Source organism: Rhinoderma darwinii, chromosome 11 (genome assembly GCF_050947455.1).
Source record: "Rhinoderma darwinii isolate aRhiDar2 chromosome 11, aRhiDar2.hap1, whole genome shotgun sequence".
NCBI lineage: Eukaryota > Metazoa > Chordata > Amphibia > Anura > Rhinodermatidae > Rhinoderma > Rhinoderma darwinii.
The window spans coordinates 68904557-68920196 of NC_134697.1; the positions used below are offsets into that span (position 1 = coordinate 68904557).

The following is a 15640-nucleotide window of genomic DNA, read 5'->3' on the forward strand; positions in this document are numbered from 1 at the left end:
GGGAGGTAGTCTGACTTCAGAATACAGTTAGCGTGACCAGGCTGGAAGTATGAGAAATCCAGTCCAGGCATGGTGCAGACATCTACGGAAAAAAAATCCGAAGGCGCCAAGAATTGCTTCAAGCAATTGTGGAGATACCAGTGGTCACCCTCGCCCTGATCAGCAAGTGATGGCAAATCCTGGTGATATGCCATCACTTGCTAGGGCCAGAATATCACTTTAATTACCCTGAATTTAACTGGTTCAGGTGTCGTTTTTAATATGGTATGTTGAGATTGAAATTTTATCTTTAACCCCTTAGTGACCAGCCTATTTTAGGCCTTAATGACCAAGCTATGTTTTACGTTTTTCCATCGTCTCATTGAAAGAGCTATAAATTTTCTATTTTTGCGTCTACATACCTGTATAAGGTCTTGTTTTTTGCGGGACAAGTTGTATTTTTTATTAGCACCATTTTGGGGTACATAGAATTTATAGATTAACTCTTATTAATTTTTTTTTGGAAGGGAATAGAAAAAAACCCTGAAATTTCGCCACACTTTTTCACATCCTAAATTTACACTGTTTACCGTGTGGTATAAATAACACAATAAGTTTATTCAGCGGGTTGTTACGATTGCAACGATACCAAATGTATATAGATTTTGTATGTTTTACTACTTTTACACAGTAAATACACTTTTTTTTTTAAATTATTTGCTTTTGTGTCTCCATATTTGAAAAGCCATAACTTTTTTATTTTTCCACCGATGCAGCTGTATGAGGGCTTTTTTTTGCAGGACGGCTTGTAGTTTTTAGTGGTACCATTTGGGAGTAGATGCGACTTTTTAATCACTTTTTATCACATTTTTTTTTAAGGCAGAATTCACAGAAAAATGTTGCATTGTTTTTTATTTTACTTTTTTACGGCATTTACCGTGCGGGTTAAATAATGTTATAAATTTAAAGTTGGGGTCGTTATGGATGTGGTGATACCAAATATGTATTCCTTTTTTTTTTTTTTAATAATAAAGCATTTTATAAGAAGAGCAACGAAGCTAATAAGGGGCATGGAGGATCTAAGTTATGAGGAAAGATTAATAGAATTAAACCTATTTAGCCTTGAAAAGAGTCGACTAAGGGGGGACATGATTAATTTATATAAATATATTAATGGCACATACAAAAAATCCTGTTCCATGTAAAACCCCCTCAAAAAACAAGGGGGCACTCCCTCCGTCTGGAGAAAAAAAGGTTCAACCTGCAGAGGCGACAAGCCTTCTTTACTGTAAGAACTGTGAATCTATGGAATAGTCACCACAGGAGCCGTCACAGCAGGGACAGGAGATGGCTTTAAAAAAAGGCTTAGATAATTTCCTAGAACAAAAAAAATATTAGCTCCTATGTGTAGACATTTTTCCCTTCCCTTTCCCATCCCTTGGTTGAACTTGATGGACATGTGTCTTTTTTCAACCGTATGAACTATGTAACTATGTAAGTATGTAAGGGGAAAAAGAGGGTTTTTTGTTTTTTTCCCCACTTTTTTTTAAATTAACTTTATTTGAATTTTTTTACCAGTCCTACTAGGGGACTTCACTATGCGATCACCCGATCGTTTTTATAATACACTGCAATACTTCTGTATGGCAGTGTATTACTGCCTGTCCATGTAAAACGGACAGACATCTGCTAAGCCATGCCTCCCACTCTCCAAATCCACTCAGATGCAGCACTCGCTATTGAGCGCAGCATCTGAGGGGTTAAACAAGCGAGATTGATACTGATATCGATCTCGCCCATCAGAGCAGGGCTGCTCCCAGCCCTCAGCTACCTCTGGTAGCTGACAGCAGGGAGATTTAATGGCTCCCTGCTCTATTTATTTATTCTGATGCAGCGCCGTGAAAAGGCTATTGCATCGGAATAAAGCCCGTTAGTGTTCACCGTAAAAACACTAATGGGCGGTCACTAACGGGTTAAGTTACAGGGACCAATGCGTGTGCACAGCGCTATGATTATGTTGGCTGAATGAAGCAACAAACCAGTGACGCTCTGTCCATAAGTACTATTTCTGTCTTCTCATTACTTTGAGTTCTTAAGTTCACCAATATGTGAGCTGAAGAGTACTTTAAGAATGAAAATAAACAGCAGACTTTAAATATTACGTTGAGAGGTTAATAACACACATTGCTGAAATTCCTTCTAAGTAGTTTTATTTTCTTAAGTATCTGAATAAAGTCATTAGTGTGGGAGCTGTTTCCCTATTAAAAAATCTATGCTTTATTTTTTAAAGGCAGCTTATCTGATGATATTCGCAATATTTCCTATAACAATCCATACCATACATGATTTTACTTAGATCACCATTCTCACAAATATAAGGTCATTGATGCCCCTCATGTAAATCTATAGCAGTAGTATAATATCTAAATTTTCTAATAAATGCATCATGTAACATTTTGTACATTATTTTTTAAATGTATCACTAATTTCACATGATTTCATTATTTTAATGTTTTTCCACCAGGTAACTCCAGGCAGTAAAGCAGCACAATCCAGTGTAAACCAGGGGGACTTGGTGGCGGCCATCGATGGAGTAAGCACAGATGGCATGACACACTTAGAAGCCCAGAATAAGATCAAGTCTGCTAGCTACAATCTGAACCTCACCCTACAAAAGTAAGTCTTCACTTGTAGCTATGAATTACCTGAAACATCAACTATAATGAATAATACCGTACAAGGTAGATTAATCATAACGTGGTGACTTCAACCTACCATTCGGTAATCTCTCTATATACTTTAACTTGTTATGGAACAATATCCATCATTTGGTGTCTTCATCAGAATCGTCTAAGTACTAATCCTGCAAGCTACTCATTTGTTAGAAGACTGCCTAGTTTGTCTGAAGGTGCTCATACGTATTCTGTCAAGATTAAAACAAGATTTCTGGGGGACCAGCCAAATATCTTATGTGTATGAGGATCTATTGTCTCCGAAGACCTTTAAAATCGTAAATTAAAGATGATCCTCTTTGCCTACATCTTAATCAATCTGCAAGGCTTCAATTATAAAGATCTACAATGATCTGACTACAGAACATATAACGAAGAAAATATTCTTATTGCGTTTCATTCATGTTTTTTTGACTTTGTTATTTCAGTATTCACTAGAACTTGCAGTTATACATGAGCACAAAAAGAGAACACAAGGAGTCATGAACTATGAATTATATGAAAATAGAAAATCACAATCTTTATTGGTACATGGAAATACACAATACACAATTTACAAGATTAAAAATTTGTATAAAGGATCCAACATATATTGGACTATGTAAGAACCACTAAGGACCGATATGGTGTTGTGGGTTATTTCTGGGACTAATGCAAAAAACCTGTATGGTTGGTATCAGTGCAACAATGCAGAGCACTTACTCAAAAGGTACTCAAGTTAAGAATACGAAAAAATGCCAAATGCCAGCATAAAGAGTACCTGGTACCCATAGAAGTATGAGATATATCACAAACACAGTCAATGAACATGTTCACACAAAGGGGGGATGAGCCATAGTTCGTATAGTGTATAATGACAGTCAGTGTTGCAGGTAAGCACACACAGACCAAGTTTTAATGCCCAAAGGTAAAATTCCCCAAAACTAATTTTGTAAACACAGAGTCCCATCAACAGATCAAAGGCCAAGTGCCTTACCCATAGGTGAAGTGTGGTCCAGGTGGTTCAGAGCGACGCCCCGACGTGCGTTTCGCGTGTAGCTTTGCAGTTATACATGTATGCACCATAAGGGCCATTTGTGGAAATAGCTGGGTTGGGTGTTGTGTTTCTTTTTATCTGGATAAAAGAAGCTTAATGGAAACTGTTCATGTTCAACCACTTCTTGTAATAAGAAAACAAGCTATCCAAGACACAATCTTACAAAATATAGGAATCAAGACAGCAATAGAAAATACACAACAAAATCTCAGCAAATATTTAGTGGTATAAAAAATTGTTGTTTTTTTAAAGCAGACAATACGTATAGTTCACTTAACACCACTTTAGCTCTAACAAGCAGAAATAAATAGAAAAATGTTATAGGTTTTGCTCCAAACAATTTCTCATTATTTGTAGCTTCAAAGGATGGTTGAAAATGGACTTCACAATAAGCCAAGCTCTAAAGAACAGAGGGCAGATTATTTATAATTCTTAAGTGTTTCTATTCACAACATAAACCTTGAAATTGTGGACGGACAAACCCACACATAAAAGTACTACTGGTACAATAGGAGGCAGGGGGAGCAGAGGTGATCAACAAATTATTTATTTGCGGCATCTATGAAAAATGTATTTAGAGGAAACTCACCTCTATATACTGTAGGTAAACGTAACATCTAATTATTAATGAATTAATGTGTGCGTTATACAAAATTACAGTTCAGACCTTCAGTCATTGATGATGTGGACAAATTTGCTTACCTGTCCTTTAGAAGAGTCCCAGTTTAAAAAGAAAATTAAAAGTTTATTTCTGGGAATATACATGATCGCTTATCCTTGGGATAGGTCAGACTCCCGGTACTCCCACCAATCTGTAGAATAGAGGGGCTGTGACACTTCACGTATGAACGAGCCTCTTGCTTGGATAAACATTAAAATGGTCCCTGCATTCCCTAGGGAAAGAGATGGATGGCCCATTTGATCAGCCGTGAAAGCAATAAGGCTCGTCATACTAAAATTACATAAAACTAGAATTAACATAAAATCTTGAAGACCAAGTTGAATTTAAAAACTAGTTTAAGAATTAAAAAATGTACACATTGAATTTCTGTTTACTTGATGCAAAGATCGGGTTTGAGAGCCATACTATTTTTGTCCAGATGCACGATTGCACGAAAAAAAAATGTCATTTTTATTTTATATTTTTAAATGTGGAAAAATCTCTTATGCAAGCCTTCCCTTCATAAACAGGAACACATTGAACCAACTGTGTGGTTGAAATGATACCTTAAAGTGAAACTCTGAAAATTTTCAGAATCTACTAGGATCATGTAACATTTAACACTTTGGTCCCTCAAATACAAGGTTCGAAGGTGCTACAAGTCCTGAAAGCGGTTTTCCCATCTTGGAAGTTTATGGCATATCCAAAGGATATGCCATAAATGTCTGACAGGATGGGGGATAGGGGAGCCTCGTCCTAGAGGTGTGTCACGAATCTACCTTCTGCCGCTGGGCTCCAGTTATACGGTGGCTTGGTTTTTCGGAAACAGCCAAGTGAGTTTTGCTACGTTGTTTCCAAACCCCCAGAGAAGGGAATGGGAGTTACGGAAAACAATATAGCATTGCGAGCCACGCTGTCTCCCATGCTCTAGAGTTCCGGAAATAGCGTAGCTGGCTGTGCTACCGGTTTCCTGTGGACATGCCATAAATGTCCGAGATGGGAACACTGCTTCCCCACAGAGAATAACAATATGGTTGCATGTTACTGGGCTGCACAGGAGAAGTTGCAAAAACTAAGCACCCTCTCTGACATCATTCAGTGCTATGCAGATATTGGCAATGTGAAAATGTGAATTGTTCAATGTATATGATGTTTCAGCTACTAACTTTTGCCCAATAAGACATGGCTTTGTGACAGTTACACAGCATGGAAAATCATAAAAACTGACACTTTAGCACAACTATATTTATTGACTGCTTTGGTTAAAAAATAAAAAAAGTCACTTCAAGCAAAAATAGTCACTTTAGGGCTTATTCTCACTGGCACGGAGCCTGTACAGCAATTCATGTAGCCGTCAGACGAAATGCTTCTAGGGGAGGATACTTTTTGTACATATATGTTCATACATGTTCATTCATACATTCATACATCAGATTCATGTGGAATCCGACAGAAAAAATCTTTATATTCCTCTGTATGTACAGAAGATGAATCTAAAAGAGAAAATGTGCAGAGCGTCACATAGTGCAGGTCACCCAGGGTGATAATAGTAGAAAAGAGGAGCAACTATGCTCACCTGGAGGAAATGTGCAATCTCAGGCACAACACTGGTGTAGACAAGGAGGTGGATGACAAATACAGCTGCAGCTATTCCCCTGCTGGTAGACTGTCTCCGCTTAGGCTATATAATCAAACTTGAAAAAAAACTCTTGAACTTGGTACCAGTGCTGCTGACATCAGGCAAGGGCGAGTAAGTTCAATTTTATAGAGATTTTTTTGGCTACACATTTTGGCGCTGAACCAGCGTCTTCTGCAACTAATTTTATAAATGGCCTGAAGAAGACGCTGGTTCAGCGTCGAAGCGCGTAGCCAAATAAATCATTTTGAAACTAAACCTACTTATCCTTGCCTGATGTCAGCAGCGCTGGTACCAAGATCCCGAGTTTTTTCCAAGTTCGATTATTTATGTACAGTAGAGGCCTTGTGGACCCTATTACGGCTCCATTCAAACTTTTTTTCACGTTTTTTTTTTCTGTTTTCTGATTTCAGTGGGAAAAAAAATGCTTTTATATAATGTATAATGAAAAGTTGTACAATTTTCTAATCAACTTTGTGTATCAATTCTTTGTGGTTTTCCAGATCTCTGCTTGTAGCGGTTGAATTGAATGAGAATGTTCATGTTTACTTCCAGTGGCTGAAAACCTGTCCTGGTCCCATAATGATTATATAGAAGCATAGCTTATTACATGAGAAAGCTCTGAAAATGTACTGTAACGAGTCATGCACCTGACTGATCATCATATGACCAGGACTGTTTTTCATTCGCTTGGGGTGAACAATAAATGTGCCCATTCAGTGATTGAAAGAGATCTTAAAAATTGTTAGGAGTTAAATATTAGAAGGTTCGAAAATGTTGTATTCTACATAGTATATGATTTACCTGACAAAGGTGAAATACCCGGTAAAACCATTAATAAAAGAGAGCCAATTGTAGGATATGCTATGTATATAGCATATAATAACGTATAACATAAAGTATATCACATATATATGGGAAATACTACAATAAGTCAAAGATTGAAAATCCTTTTAAGAATTTGCAATAAGCACAGCAATTTTTTCAATGAAAAATTGAATGATTGCTAGTGCTCATCATTTATATGGCAGGGAACAGTTCAAAGCAATCACTTTACTTTGTGACTGAAATAGTCCGCTGACCACTTGTTTTTCAGTTTTAATAAGAAGACTCGTTGATTCACCGTTTTGGTGTTTCCAGTTCTGCTTCGTTGACTGACTACCCTGAACTACAATAAATTAATAGGAATAATGAATACCACTCAGACGTTCTTAGTCTATTTTCACCTCTCTACTTTATTTAACTTCTGCTTGTGGGGACCAGCGAATTAAATAGGTATTCCCATGTAAGACAATTATGGCACATCCATGGGATATGCCATAAATGTCTACTAGTAGCAGGTCCCAGCTCTGGGACACGTACCTATATGGAGAATGGGTGTCACCCAACTCTTTCCTGCCTGGTGGTGCAGTCACCAGCTTGCGCATCCAGGTGGAGAATCAATGGAGAGGTGGTGGCCGTGAATGTTCTTGGCTCTCTCCATTGATTCCTATAGGTGTTATGGTAACAGCCCATGTCTTAGATGTGATTACCCTTGTAAGCATATACTTATATATTAGTTCTACTATGGAACTACTGTGTATATTTTTAGCATAAAATGTAGAGAAAATATGAAAAGTATAAGAAGCATACATATAAAAATACTACAATAAAATTCCTTTAAGCCCTGCTTCTCATCGTGTTATTGCCTTCCGTTGGAGGTATACTGTACGTCGGGACTCCCGACGTATACCTCCAGCAAAAGGCTGCAACGCACTCCACTGTTTAGTCATACAGTGGGATATGTCACCCAAACAGCTGCAACACCCTCTCAACCCGCAGGCAGAGCGTTACCTGATCCTCTACCCTGGTCCTCTGGTCCTGGGGAAGATACTGACGTTACTGCTCATATATGGACACTGACGTCAAGAGCTTCCCCAGGGCCAGTATCCCTGGGCAGAGAGCTTCCTGATGCTTACTCTGCCCAGGAACAACAGCCCTGGGAAAGCTCTTTTTTTTTTATTTTTATAAACACTTTATTCGATTTTCCATCTATATAAAACATGATCCACTCGCAGGTGGAATCATATACATACAACTATTTCCTCTTGACAAAGATTATTGCTAATACGCTTTAACCATAAACCCCCCTCCTCCCCCACCCCACAGCCCCCCATCCTGTCCGTGGTCCGTTCTCCCCTTTTTCCTTTCCTCTCATTTGCTAGATATCACTCTTTTCACGTCTTCTCGACATTTGACGTATGGCTACGTCATAGCTGGGTAGGGGAAGTATCGTAGGGGCTGAGCCTGCTCCAAACACTGCGGGTGTTGGCTGTATGTCACAGCTGACACTTCATAGTAACGAGTGGGATCGCACTCGAGCGCGATCCCGCTCGTTTAACCCATTAAACGCCAGAATCTATATTTTTTTGGTCACCTCATCTCCCACAAAAAATAGAATAAAAAGTGATTAAAATCTCTCATGTACCCCAAAATGGTAGCATTAAAAACGACAGCTTATCCCGTAAAAAATAAGTCCTCATACTAATTAATCGACGGAAAAATAAAAAAGTTATGGATCTCAGAATTTGGCGACACAAAATAAATTTTAATTTTCACAGTTCGCTGCGGTTTCTAAATTTGGTATCGCCGTAATTGTATTGACCCGCAGAATAAAGTTAACATGTTGTTTTAATTGCACAGTGAATTACATAAAAACGAAGCGCATAGAAACAATGGAGGAATCGCTGTTTTTCTCATTTTCTCATTTTCTACCCACCAAATAATTTTTTTCCCATTTCCTAGTACATTATATGGTACAATAAATGGTGCTACAAAAAACTACAACTCATCCTGCAAAAATCAAGCCCTCATAGGACTATATCAACCGAAAAATTAAAAAGTTATGGCTTTTGGAAGGTGCATTAAATGTACTAAATCGGAGAGATGGCTATCGCTTTCTCCTAGGTTAAACTGTAACAGACACATCCATTCATCTAATTTTATATCGTTATTTAATATGTAGCTCATATATATTTATACCGAAGTCCATAACCTTCTAATTGCCGAGCATGAGCAAAAGCAATGAACCAAGCTGCATTAGCTTCAACACACTTCGGGCATTGTCGTATATAATTGAATATATCATTTTCATATGGTATATTAAATGCCCTATATAGTCTAGCTCCTACGATCCACTGCATTTCTTCAGCTGACGTAGCCCTACTAACTCGTGCCCAACCCTTTAACAAACATTCTTCCACTTCCACATCCGAGAACTGTGTATCTAAATCCCTTTTCCATCTTTGTACTATATTCTTTATACATTTGTTATCATCCTTTACCCGCAGTCTCCGTCTATTGAATGCAATTGATGGACTACCGTGCATGCCTCTTATTATACAGATAAATTATGTTTGATTAGTTCCTAGGAGTTTTTGCAAATTTCCCTCTTTACTTATTGTATTGCCTAGTTGTAAATATTGCAAAAAAATTGCCTTGCTCAAGACCATATTGGTCCTTAACTTGGCCAAAGGTTTTAAATTCTCTATTTTGTTCATCTATCAGGTCTAAAATTCTGCAAATACCTTTTTGAGACCATCTCTTTGTCCTGCCAATACTCTCCTGATTACCTTTAATTTTTAAATATTCACCAATAGTCAGGAGCCCCGACAAACTATAAGACAAATCAAGAACTTTTTCTCAGCAACCTGCATACTACTTTGGAGTCCCTCAAAAAAAACAAGGACCCGTTCCCAGAAGAACCCACCCCAGAGGACTAATGCAAATATAAACTCAGGGACTCTGATGCCATTAATTACTTATCGATCTTTGGATTGACAAATTTATTGTTACCGTTTACCCATTCTATGGTATACTGTCACGTTGGGTCTGGACCCACTTGGCCGTACCACCTTAACGGTATGGCAGCTGGCCAACAGGACACAGGTAAAAGTCTATAGTTCGTATAGGTGTACCTGTGGTTGCTTCAGACAGTAGCGAGGCAGGCTCGGAAGGGACTTTGGCAGCAGGCAGACACCAGGCATGGTGTAACAGGATTGGCGTGGAACACAGCACATCACGACTCCAACTCAATACGGTACTTGACCAGGATAGCACGGGATACAGGTTACAGGTAGCAGGAACAGGAAACACTGGGAACTGGAAGACACTAGGAGACCATTTGCAGAGACAAACTAGAGTAACGACAACAAAGCTCAGGCAATACAGGGAGGGGCAGAGCCCTTCTTATAGTCCAGGGTGCTCTGGGAGCAATCAGCTCAATCTCACACCTGGCTCTTTAAGGCTGGACTGAGCTCGAGAGCGCACTCTGGTGGTCACTGTGGAACAGGACAGCCGCATGTGCAGACATCGCTGGAAAGAAGGGCGTCGACCGGATGGAAGGAGTTCGTGGTCAGCGACCACGGACTTTACACATATCTTGAAATACATGCAATATTGTATGCCCTAATATCAGGAAAAAATATTAGGAAAAGTTTTTTATCGACATACGAGATTTTTTATGTCTCCACAGAAACTTTTCAAAGGCTTTGTTGATATTATTTACATCATTATGTCTCAATAAAAGTGGAATCATTTCAAGCCGTAACCTGGAAAGATCACCATCTTTATTAGATTTTTCCTGCCGTACAGTAATAAGGGCAAATCCTTCCACAGAACAAATTCCTTCCTAGCATCATCCAACAGTGACGTAAAATTCAACCTATAAATATCATGCATATCCCACCCAATATAGACACCTAAATATTTAAATCTATTCTCTACAATGTTCAGTCAAATCTCCCGATTCCAGCTAGTATCCATTTGTTTATCTGACAATAAAACCTCAGTTTCAGTGCTATTAATTTTATATCCCGCTAAATTTTCAAACTTGTGCATTATTTCTAATATTCTACAGATTTACGCCTTAATGTTGTGTACAAACAAAACCAGACCATCCGCAAATAGTGCTATTTTTACTTCCTCTTCACCAGCTTTTAAACCTCTTATCTGCGGAGTCTGAGAAATAGATCAGGCTTATAGCTCAATAGCTAAATTAAATAATAATGGCGACAAAGGGCATCCTTGTCTGGAGTTCCGATACAACCTAAATTTTTTTGCGATATCTTCCTTTGTGACAACTTGTGCATATGGGTGGTGATACATAGAATTGATTGCTCTTAAGAAATAACCCCTTATCCCTATATTTTCCATCACTTTGTTGAATCAGGGCTAGGCCACTCTCTCAAATGCTTTCTCCACATCAAAAGAGATTACTGCCACACTTTGCAACAAGAATGGCCTGGCCCTGGCCCAATCCAGAACACCAAGTACTTTTCTAATATTTCTCACCCCGTGGCTTCCTTTTATAAACCCATTCTGTGTTTAATGGATGATGCTAGGAAGTACATTTGCCAGTCTGTCTGCCAGTATCATTGATTACATCTTGACATTAACGGTAATTCATGAAATTGGCCAATATGGAGCCGGATCTAATGGATCACCTTTTTTAGTGGGGATCACCTTGATATGGGCAATATTACCAGATTCCATTACTGCAGCTTCTTTGAAAAGCTTATTATATACTTCAGTCAAACTATCTCCCACCTTCCGTGAGATTAATTTAAAAAAAACTCTGAGGTGTACCCGTCTGGTTCCGGGGGCCTTTTGCTTCGGGTCATTTTTATTTGTTTCATAGACCTCCTGTCTTGTTATCGGGGGTCCTAACTGGTTAAACTGATCCTGCGTTATTGAAGGCATAGCCACATTATCGAGATATTGATTTATATTTTCCATGGACACTTGCTTTCCTTCATATAGTTTCTTATAATAATCTGTAATAATTTCATTTAATCCCTTATTATGTGTTATTTTATCTCCTTTTTCGTTCTTTAGGACCCCTATATGGCCTGGGCCAGCTCCTGTTTTTATCAGATTTGAAAGTAGTTTCCCAGATTTATTTCCCCAGAGAAAGAATCTTTTCTATCTTTTTGTTATAAAATTCCTGTCTAGCACTTCTAAATGGTATTCCAACATGGCGTTATATTCTAGCATTTTATTTTTGTTCTCTATTGTTGGATTTCTTTTATGTTCTACAATAGTTTCTTTATATACAGTGAAGGAAATAAGTATTTGATCCCTTGCTGATTTTGTAAGTTTGCCCACTGTCAAAGACATGAACAGTCTAGAATTTTTAGGCTAGGTTAATTTTACCAGTGAGAGATAGATTATATAAAAAAAAAAAAAAAAATGTCATTGTCAAAATTATATATATTTATTTGAATTGTGCACAGAGAAATAAGTATTTGATCCCTTTGGCAAACAAGACTTAATACTTGGTGGCAAAACCCTTGTTGGCAAGCACAGCAGTCAGACATTTTTAGTAGTTGATGATGAGGTTTGCACACATGTTAGATGGAATTTTGGCCCACTCCTCTTTGCAGATCATCTGTAAATCATTAAGATTTCGAGGCTGTCGCTTGGCAACTCGGATCTTCAGCTCCCTCCATAAGTTTTTGATGGGATTAAGGTCTGGAGACTGGCTAGGCCACTCCATGACCTTAATGTGCTTCTTTTTGAGCCACTCCTTTGTTGCCTTGGCTGTATGTTTCAGGTAATTGTCGTGCTGGAAGACTCAGCCACGAGCCATTTTTAATGTCCTGGTGGAGGGAAGGAGGTTGTCACTCAGGATTTGACGGTACATGGCTCCATCCATTCTCCCATTCATGCGGTGAAGTAGTCCTGAGAAACACCCCCAAAACATAATGTTTCCACCTCCATGCTTGACAGTGGGGATGGTGTTGTTTGGGTCATAGGCAGCATTTCTCTTCCTCCAAACACGGCGAGTTGAGTTAATGCCAAAGAGCTAAATTTTAGTCTCATCTGACCACAGCACCTTCTCCCAATCACTCTCATAATCATCCAGATGTTCATTTGCAAACTTCAGACGGGCCTGTACATGTGCCTTCTTGAGCAGGGGGACCTTGCGGGCACTGCAGGATTTTAATCCATTACGGCATAATGTGTTACCAATGGTTTTCTTGGTGACTGTGGTCCCAGCTGCCTTGAGATCATTAACAAGTTCCCCCCGTGTAGTTTTCGGCTGAGCTTTCACCTTCCTCAGGATCAAGGATACCCCACGAGGTGAGATTTTGCATGGAGCCCCAGATCGATGTCGATTGACAGTCATTTTGTATGTCTTCCATTTTCTTACTATTGCACCAACAGTTGTCTCCTTCTCACCCAGCATCTTACTTATGGTTTTGTAGCCCATTCCAGCCTTGTGCAGGTCTATGATCTTGTCCCTGACATCCTTAGAAAGCTCTTTGGTCTTGCCCATGTTGTAGAGGTTAGAGTCAGACTGATTAATTGAGTCTGTGGACAGGAGTCTTTTATACAGGTGACCATTTAAGACAGCTGCAGGCACCAAGTTGATTTGGAGCGTGTAACTGGTCTGGAGGAGGCTGAACTCTTAATGGTTGGTAGGGGATCAAATACTTATTTCTCTGTGCACAATGCAAATAAATATATATCATTTTGACAATGTGATTTTCTTTTTTTTTTTTTATAAAATCTATCTCTCACTGGTAAAATTAACCTAGCCTAAAAATTCTAGACTGTTCATGACTTTGATGGTGGGCAAACTTACAAAATCAGCAAGGGATCAAATACTTATTTCTTCCACTGTATACTGTATATTGCTCAAATTAATATATTTTGCTTTTAGTTTTTACTGTGTATGTCATAATTTTGCCTCTATGTACTGCCTTTGCAGTTTCCCACACAAGGATTGGTTGATCTTCATGACTTTTGTTATCAAGCTTAAAAATTTCCCATTCACTGAATATCAGTTCCTGAAATTTTTTATCATGTTCCAGTCCCCTTGGGAAAGTCCATATCCCATATTGTGATTGCTTCCCGAAACCTTCTATGCCAATAGATACAGGAGCATCGTCTGATATAATTATCTCACAGACCATGCTGCTTGAGTCTCTTGACGTTAGGTAGGGAGATGCGAGAAGGAGGCCAATCCTAGACCAGTTATCATGTACATTAGATAAATCGGTATATTCTCTCTCTGCCGGATTATGGGATTATGTACCCTCCATATATCTATCAAGTTAGTTGATTCCATAAATCTCCTCATGACCCAGCGCTTCCTGGCAGAGCACTTACTGATGGTCCTCTGTCCGGGGACACCGGCCTTTGGGAAGCTTCTGATGGAACGGTCCATACATGGACAGCAATGTCAGGGGCTTTCTGAGGGTCAGATTCCCCAGGCAAAATGCTTCCTGATGATTCCTCTGCCTGGGGACACCAGCTCTGTGGAAGCTCCTGATGTAAATGTCCATATAGGGGCAATTACTTCAGCTGCTTTCCCAGGGCTGGTGACCCCGGGTACAGCGCTTCCTGATGCTCTATTCCTGGACTGCTTTTCATCTCCCCTCAGAAAACTATGTCACTGGTGCTTCCCTGGGATTACTCTAGTGGTTTAGTGGTCCATATACAGTGAAGGAAATAAGTATTTGATCCCTTGCTGATTTTGTAAGTTTGCCCACTGTCAAAGTCATGAACAGTCTAGAATTTTTAGGCTAGGTTAATTTTACCAGTGAGAGATAGATTATATTTAAAAAAAAAAACAGAAAATCACATAGTCAAAATGATATATATTTATTTGCATTGTGCACAGAGAAATAAGTATTTGATCCCCTACCAACCATTAAGAGTTCAGCCTCCTCCAGACCAGTTACACGCTCCAAATCAACTTGGTGCCTGTATTAAAGACAGCTGTCTTAAATGGTCACCTGTATAAAAGTCTCCTGTCCACAGACTCAATTAATCAGTCTGACTCTAACCTCTACAACATGGGCAAGACCAAAGAGCTTTCTAAGGATGTCAGGGACAAGATCATAGACCTGCACAAGGCTGGAATGGGCTACAAAACCATAAGTAAGATGCTGGGTGAGAAGGAGACAACTGTTGGTGCAATAGTAAGAAAATGGAAGACATACAAAATGACTGTCAATCTACATCGATCTGGGGCTTCATGCAAAATCTCACCTCATGGGGTATCCTTGATCCTGAGGAAGGTGAGAGCTCAGCCGAAAACTACACGGGGGGAACTTGTTAATGATCTCAAGGCAGCTGGTACCATAGTCACCAAGAAAACCATTGGTAACACATTACGCCGTAATGGATTAAAATCCTGCAGTGCCCGCAAGGTCCCCCTGCTCAAGGAGGCACATGTACAGGCCCGTCTGAAGTTTGCAAATGAACATCTGGATGATTCTGAGAGTGATTGGGAGAAGGTGCTGTGGTCAGATGAGACTAAAATTGAGCTCTTTGGCATTAACTCAACTCGCCGTGTTTGGAGGAAGAGAAATGCTGCCTATGACCCAAAGAACACCGTCCCCACTGTCAAGCATGGAGGTGGAAACATTATGTTTTGGGGGTGTTTCTCTGCTAAGGGCACAGGACTACTTCACCGCATCAATGGGAGAATGGATGGAGCCATGTACCGTCAAATCCTGAGTGACAACCTCCTTCCCTCCACCAGGACATTAAAAATGGCTCGTGGCTGGGTCTTCCAGCATGACAATGACCCGAAACATACAGCA

At 39.4% G+C, this 15640-nt stretch overlaps 1 protein-coding gene across 2 annotated transcripts in view; it reads left to right on the forward strand.

The window, feature by feature from the left end:
- Window positions 1–15640, forward strand: part of LDB3 (LIM domain binding 3) — a 157199-nt gene that overhangs the window by 37828 nt on the left and 103731 nt on the right. For both annotated transcript variants that reach the window (XM_075841714.1, XM_075841713.1), the window contains exon 3: window positions 2504–2655. In XM_075841714.1, the coding sequence (XP_075697829.1) occupies window positions 2504–2655 (152 nt within the window). The remainder of the gene's footprint in view (window positions 1–2503; window positions 2656–15640) is intronic.